At 39.0% G+C, this 6,252-nt stretch overlaps 1 protein-coding gene across 1 annotated transcript in view; it reads right to left on the bottom strand.

The window, feature by feature from the left end:
- The window catches only part of LOC102021956 (alpha-2-macroglobulin), a 42,910-nt gene that overhangs the window by 5,912 nt on the left and 30,746 nt on the right, over positions 1–6,252 (bottom strand). Inside the window, exons 28-32 of the mRNA XM_005378889.2 lie at positions 5,843–6,023; positions 3,823–4,058; positions 1,528–1,746; positions 1,266–1,390; positions 326–416 (exon numbers count right to left, since the gene is read on the bottom strand). Of these exons, the coding sequence (XP_005378946.1) occupies positions 326–416; positions 1,266–1,390; positions 1,528–1,746; positions 3,823–4,058; positions 5,843–6,023 (852 nt within the window). The remainder of the gene's footprint in view (positions 1–325; positions 417–1,265; positions 1,391–1,527; positions 1,747–3,822; positions 4,059–5,842; positions 6,024–6,252) is intronic.

Below are 6,252 nucleotides of genomic sequence, written 5' to 3'. Positions count from 1 at the left end.
CCTCCCTTGTGTGTGTTGTTGCTTTGCTGTGTTCTGTCGCCATGAGTGGTAGCCCTCTGCCGTGTGCCACTCTGCCTTGTAATCTGCCAAGTATAAATTAAAACCTCTACAAACTATAAGCAAAATAAACTTTTCCTTCCTTAATTTTGGGCACCAGATATTTTGTCCCAACAACAACAAAAAAGTAACCAAGACAAAACCTTTCCTGCTTTAACTTGTAGGTGATGGGTATTTTGTCCCAGCAATGAGAAAAGCAAGTAAGACATCTGAGGCTACATAATACTTTAGATAAAAACAGGTCACCCTGCACGTGTAACAAACCTACCTTTTTCACTGTTGGCTTCAGGGGGATGAAGCCAGATACCATCTTCACATCAACAATTGCCATGTTGGAGACAGGACGGCTCCCAGTGTAACTGCAGATCCAGGAAAGGAAGGAGTTTTTTTTGTGTGTTATTAAATATTCTCATTTTCTGTGTTCATATGAAGTACTCAATAGCTCTACAAAGTACAAATAAGTCTTCCCAGATATCTTACCCCAGTGGTTCAGAAAACTGGTGGTGTATTTGAATTTGTACAGAGCCTATGAAGCCACAGAGACCAATCCTACTCTATACCAATCCTACTCTGGACCTGCAGAATCAGAATTTCAAGTGCGTGCTCTCCAAGGACCTGCATGCTAAGAGGTCTCTACTAGTGATACATGAATGTGAGGCTCTTCATCTAGGCCAGTTATTTATCATACATACTTCATTTTGATTTTTTTCCCAAATAACACCCCAACCAAATAATGGACTTTATGTGGAGAGGTACCTTTTTGTAAGGCTTATAGCTATCTAAATATTCCTGTATATACATACATTTTTCTCCAAACTTGATTATATTGTGTGTAACCTGAGATCTACTTATTGTCAGTAAGAATATTACTTCCTTCTATTTAAGCTTTTGAAGAGTTCTCTATGTTCTGAATAATCAAAGAATAATATTGTATTACATTAGACAATCTTTCAAGTCATAGGCCAGGGGTAATATTCTTTAGTTATTATTGAGGGGAGGCACTAACCTTTAAATGATGAGGTTGGAAATTAATAGGTCATGCAAGCAGGAGATGGACAGGGTGAACCCTGTCACTGAGAATTCTATTGTGTCAACTTAAAAGAATACATTGCTTCTTAAATAAATGCTGCATAAATATATACTGTCCCATTTCTCTAACTCCTCCAATAAGAGGATGAGAATTAGGTGATGCAGTCTGAAGGTCTTACCTGACATTCAGTGAGATCTGGAAGCTGGTGTGGGCTTTGGGTCCATCACAGGCTTGAGGCAGAGTCTGCACCTTCAAAGCAAATGGGAACTCGCCTTTTGGGAGAACATTGTACTTCAAGGATGTCTACAAAACATTAAAGACAAAAATGAAGTTTCTTTTCCTCTGGAATTTCTCTCAACTTCCTCAGCTCTTTCTCTGATTTGCCCTGTTGTTTGCCAAGTCAGGACTTTTCAGTGAGAACAGCTATTGTAGATCCTCACCTGGAGGTAGACACACACATGCCCTTTCACTGTCATGCTGTATTCCCCAGGCACGGTTGGCAATGACGCCTGCTGTAGTAATAGGCGGTTGTTGTGGTCCACTTGGAATTTGGTGGAAAATGTGTTTGAAGACTGGATGGTCACATCTGAAGTGTCCCTAGTTCTCGTAAAAGTAGCTGCTCCATATTTGGACAAAGCATAGAGAGCTACCACAGTGTCCTGGAAGAGAGGAGAGAACCAGCTTAGGTGCTGCTATGTTTGGAAGGGGTTTGTCCCTCCACCGTCCATGTGTTGGGGGTTTGGCTGCCATGGTGGTGCTCCTGGAAGACGGTGGGACCTTTAAAAGATAGAGCCTCATGGGAGATCCATAAGTCACTGAGGAGACTGCTGTTGGAAGGGATTGAAATAGTTCTTGTAAAAGGGTTGCTGTAAAAGGAGCAAGAGTGACCCTACTGAGCTCTATGGCTTCCTGCTTGGAGTTGGGATCTTTTCCACATGTGCTCTTGCCTTTGCTATCTGCCATCACGTTATGCAGCCTTAAGGGGATCACCAGAGCCTGGGATCTGCTGTTTAGACATTCAGGATCTAAAACTATGAGCTAAATAAACCAATTTTCTTTATAAAGTTAGCTGTCTCCGGTATTTTTGTTATAGTCATGAAACATGGACTAATACATATAAGATCAAGGACAGGTATTTTTCAAAGTCCCATGCTAACTACTATAAAGGGACTTCAATATCCCAGTTCTCTCATTACTTAAATATTTGGGTTCTAAATTCAAGATTGACCATAATCTTTAGATAGATGACAGAAGAACAATGGAAGTATATATACCTTGGATTGTACACCTTAGAAATTTATTTAATCAGAAAACTTATCCTTTTTTCTTTAATGTGGGATATGGAATGTAAAAAATATGTGGTATCAGCTATTTGCCTATGATGTCTTTCTCTGCAATGGTGGTCAAGATGCCATCATCAAGTGCAATCCGCCCTCTCCCCAAATACATCTTACTCTGCTGAGGTCAGTGTTCTGAGAGAATCCAAGGTTTGTCATAGCCCTATCAGGGTCATGCCTCAGTTTCTCCAAAGGAAATAACACATGATTAGGATGATTACCTTCTTGATTTAATGACATTCTTTTATATACTCCCTTTCTATTGGAGAAATTTTGGTGCCCCCTGGTTCCACCTTCCTGAGCCATAGCCTTACTATCCCTTGAGAGTCAGCCTGAATGATATCTTCATTTTTTTTTTTTTTTTTTTTTGGTACCAGGAATCAAACTCAGGACCTTGTGCTTGCCAGGCAGGTGCTGTGCCACTGAGGTATATCCCCAGACCACGAATGATATCTTTCAAGTAACAGATTTCTAGGAATTAATGAGAACTGTTTTTAACAAAATGATTTGTTTTTTTCACTTACATGGAAAAATAAGAGATGAAATACAACTGGAAAAGGATAAGGTGCCATTTTGTCATATTCTCTCTTTTGGAGTAAGTAGGCTAACAGCTACATTCTCTGAGGACAGAACTTCCCATTGGGTACATATTAACAAATTGCATAGATAACTGATTTTACAGCTAGGCTTCTGTTGTTGGATGAATAAAGACAACTCTTTATTCTCTTAGTGAACACATATTTGTGTATAAGTTTGGTGGGAACACTTGAGAATTAAGAATATTAAGAAAGGAGAGATTTGCCAGGGGAGATTGTTGGATTTTGAGCTTCTGAGAATAGTTTGAATATGATGAGATCATTAAAACTTCTGGAAGGATGATGGGACATGTTTTTCTCTCTTTTTCATTCTGCTGACATCCTACTACTTTTGTTTATTTTTTTTTATTTTAAAGAGAAAAGAACAAAAACAAAATAACAAAAACAAAGACATAAACAAAACAACATAAAAACAATGAAAATGATACAGAATTTCAAAACAAAGTGATAGTAAATTAATAATGGTTGTTGTATTACATATTGTTATCTTCAAAGTGGTTATCAGATAACCAGATCTAGGCACGTAAGACTGATCAAACAATTAAACATTAGTTGTTCCTTTCAATAAATCTATGGAAATTCCTACTACTCCTTTAAGGAGGTAGAGTTGTTAAAGAGGATAGGACACTGTGATGAGCATTTTTTTTTTCCCATCCTCTGTTGACTTATTTCTCATCACACCTGTATACTAATAACTTTTCAAGTTATTGTCAACTACTCTTTTTGTTCTTCTACGTGTTCATAGTTGACTTAAAAATTCTGCTGCTTGAAGGTGAAGTAAACGTTTCTGAGAGTCACCCACCTGGGTGGAGGAGAAGCCGCCTTGGGAATTCTGCTGCTTTGTGACCCACTTCACGATGCGCGCTGCGGAAGTCAGCTCCTCTGGGGTCGGGGCTGGCTGGGCTGTGAGGTGAGCCAGGAGCACATAGGCGGTCATCTCCACCTCGGCAGAGGGCGCCGGGGGTTGGTATGGCGCTGGGGGTTGGTATCCTTCAGGTACCCTGGGTTTCTGAGGTCGTGTCCAGTGGATAGAATTATCTGGGTGTGAGAAAAAAGATTTTTACAAGTTCCTAAATATTAGTCTTTAATTGAAGGTGAAGGAATCCAAGCTAGAGGTGAAGTGGGGGTTGCATTTTAATTGTAATCTTTTAAACCTTATAGAGATGCTTTTTCTTATAGGTAAACCTGAGCTCAGGTGCTTCAACACATAAAGTTAAGGCAGGTAATGTTGCTAGAGGTAGAAGCCTACAGGCATCTGTGTTTTCAAATCTTTACTACAGTTGGGTTAGTGGGATAAAGAAATGGCTCTGCCAGGGCTCTCACTGAGGGTACCTACTTCCTATTTCCCATGTTACCCAGACCTTAGCTAGAATGTATTAAATTTTCTGTCCTTAAAGGTTTCTTGTTAGGATCTCAGACCACATAAGGGAGTTCACGCCCATTAGACTGAAAAAATATTACAGGAATTCTTAAAACACCAAAAGTCAACATGTGCGTTAGGTAATGGGAACAGTATACACTGCCTGGGAATCCATCTCTTTGGAGCATAATTTACAATATTCAGCAAAGGCAAAGATATGCTTAGTGTATTATCAGCCATTGCCCTTCTCAACGTGTAACTTGGGGAAACTCATGCACAAGAAGACAGGGACAGGAGTATTCATGGCAGCACTGTTTGTGAGAGCAAAAGATAACAAGAAAAGGTCCATGAGGAGAAACTTGATATGCACATTATGACCTAATTATATGTGATAGGATTTTCTGCAGAGGTGAAAATTAGAGAACTAAAGTTACCGGCACACCTATGCTTACTCTCAGGAATGTCATGTTGAACTTAAAAAATAAGAGGCAACAAACACAAAAATCCAAGCTGTGGAAATACCCAAAAATGTGATAATGGATATCTAAAGAGAAAAAACTGTAAAAATTATGAGCAGTATTTAGGAGCACATACACAATAAAAATTTAAAGGCATCCATGGAAATTATAATGACAAATTCAGGCTAATGATTATCTGTGTAGGTGGAAGAGGTAAATGGGATTTTTTTCCTGTGTCGCTAATACTTTATTTCTTAGGCTAGAAGGGAGTTAAACAGGTGTTTTCTAATTATTACCCATATCTTTTTGTATATCTGAAATGTTTTCCAATATATTTAAAATATTCAGGGACATGTTTAAATGAGAAAGGAAGAATGTATTTTATTGGACATCTTATCATCTGCATTTTGTTTCCTATTTCTTAGAGCCCCCATAAGGATCATGATAGATATAGAGGTGTTGTGTGAGTGTGAATAGGTTGATCAACATTATTAATCTTGTGAGATGAGATTAAAACATCAGATCTTATTTCTGGGGTTACTTCCTTTAATCTTTCCCTATGTTTAAGATGATACAATGCTCCAAGTGTGGGTTCACTATATATTAGGAACTGATGTTTTGGTAAAAATAGCTGGTATTTTTTATAGTGTTTACTATGTGCCATACACTACACTAAGTGTTTTGTATTTAGTAAATTATTTACTAGATCATCAGTATGAGGTAAATACTATTATAATCCTCATTTTACTGATTATGAAGTTGCAGTACAGACAAAAAGAATGTCTTGCCTATGATTAACTAGGTAGCGTGCTTCGGAGCTAGTCTCCAAAGGCTGAGCTTCTTAGCACTACACCTACCCCTTCCTATATTTTGATGTTTGATTTTATTAAGAAATCCTAGATTTTATAAAAAAATATGATATGGAAGGGAGGGGGCGGGGCCACAAAGATAAGAACAGGGAAATTTTGCATTGTGATTCATAATACGGATACATGTGCTCTTACCTTCTTTCACAGCTTCATCTTCAAGTGATTCCAGTATCTCTTTCCTCCTGTCCTGGTTCCCTGCCAGGGCAAACGCGTAGGCCAGCAGTGCCTTAGTGTACACATGGCTGCCGTGGGCGCCTTCCTTTGCTGACTTCCAGGCTGACTCCAGGCAAAACAGGGCACTGCGGACAACAGGATGCTGTAAAAGGAGAACAACAAGGGGACTGAACCGGGTGCTAGCGTCCAAGCACACATACTGTAGCAAGGAGGTGAAGATGTTTTTCAAATCCATTTGTCCAGTGACTCCTCATTTTTACCAACAGAATAGTATTTTTAGCTTGTTATTCTCATTTGCAAAAGGCAGGAATAGAGATTATATCTTAAGGATTGTTTTTGGCAGGGGAGTGGGTGAGTTAGGGGAGAAATAG

Source organism: Chinchilla lanigera, unplaced genomic scaffold (genome assembly GCF_000276665.1).
Source record: "Chinchilla lanigera isolate Chin_1 unplaced genomic scaffold, ChiLan1.0 scaffold00012, whole genome shotgun sequence".
Classification (NCBI taxonomy): Eukaryota; Metazoa; Chordata; class Mammalia; order Rodentia; family Chinchillidae; genus Chinchilla; species Chinchilla lanigera.
The sequence above is the reverse complement of the archived record's forward strand: the minus strand, read 5'-3'. Positions and strand labels throughout refer to the sequence as shown.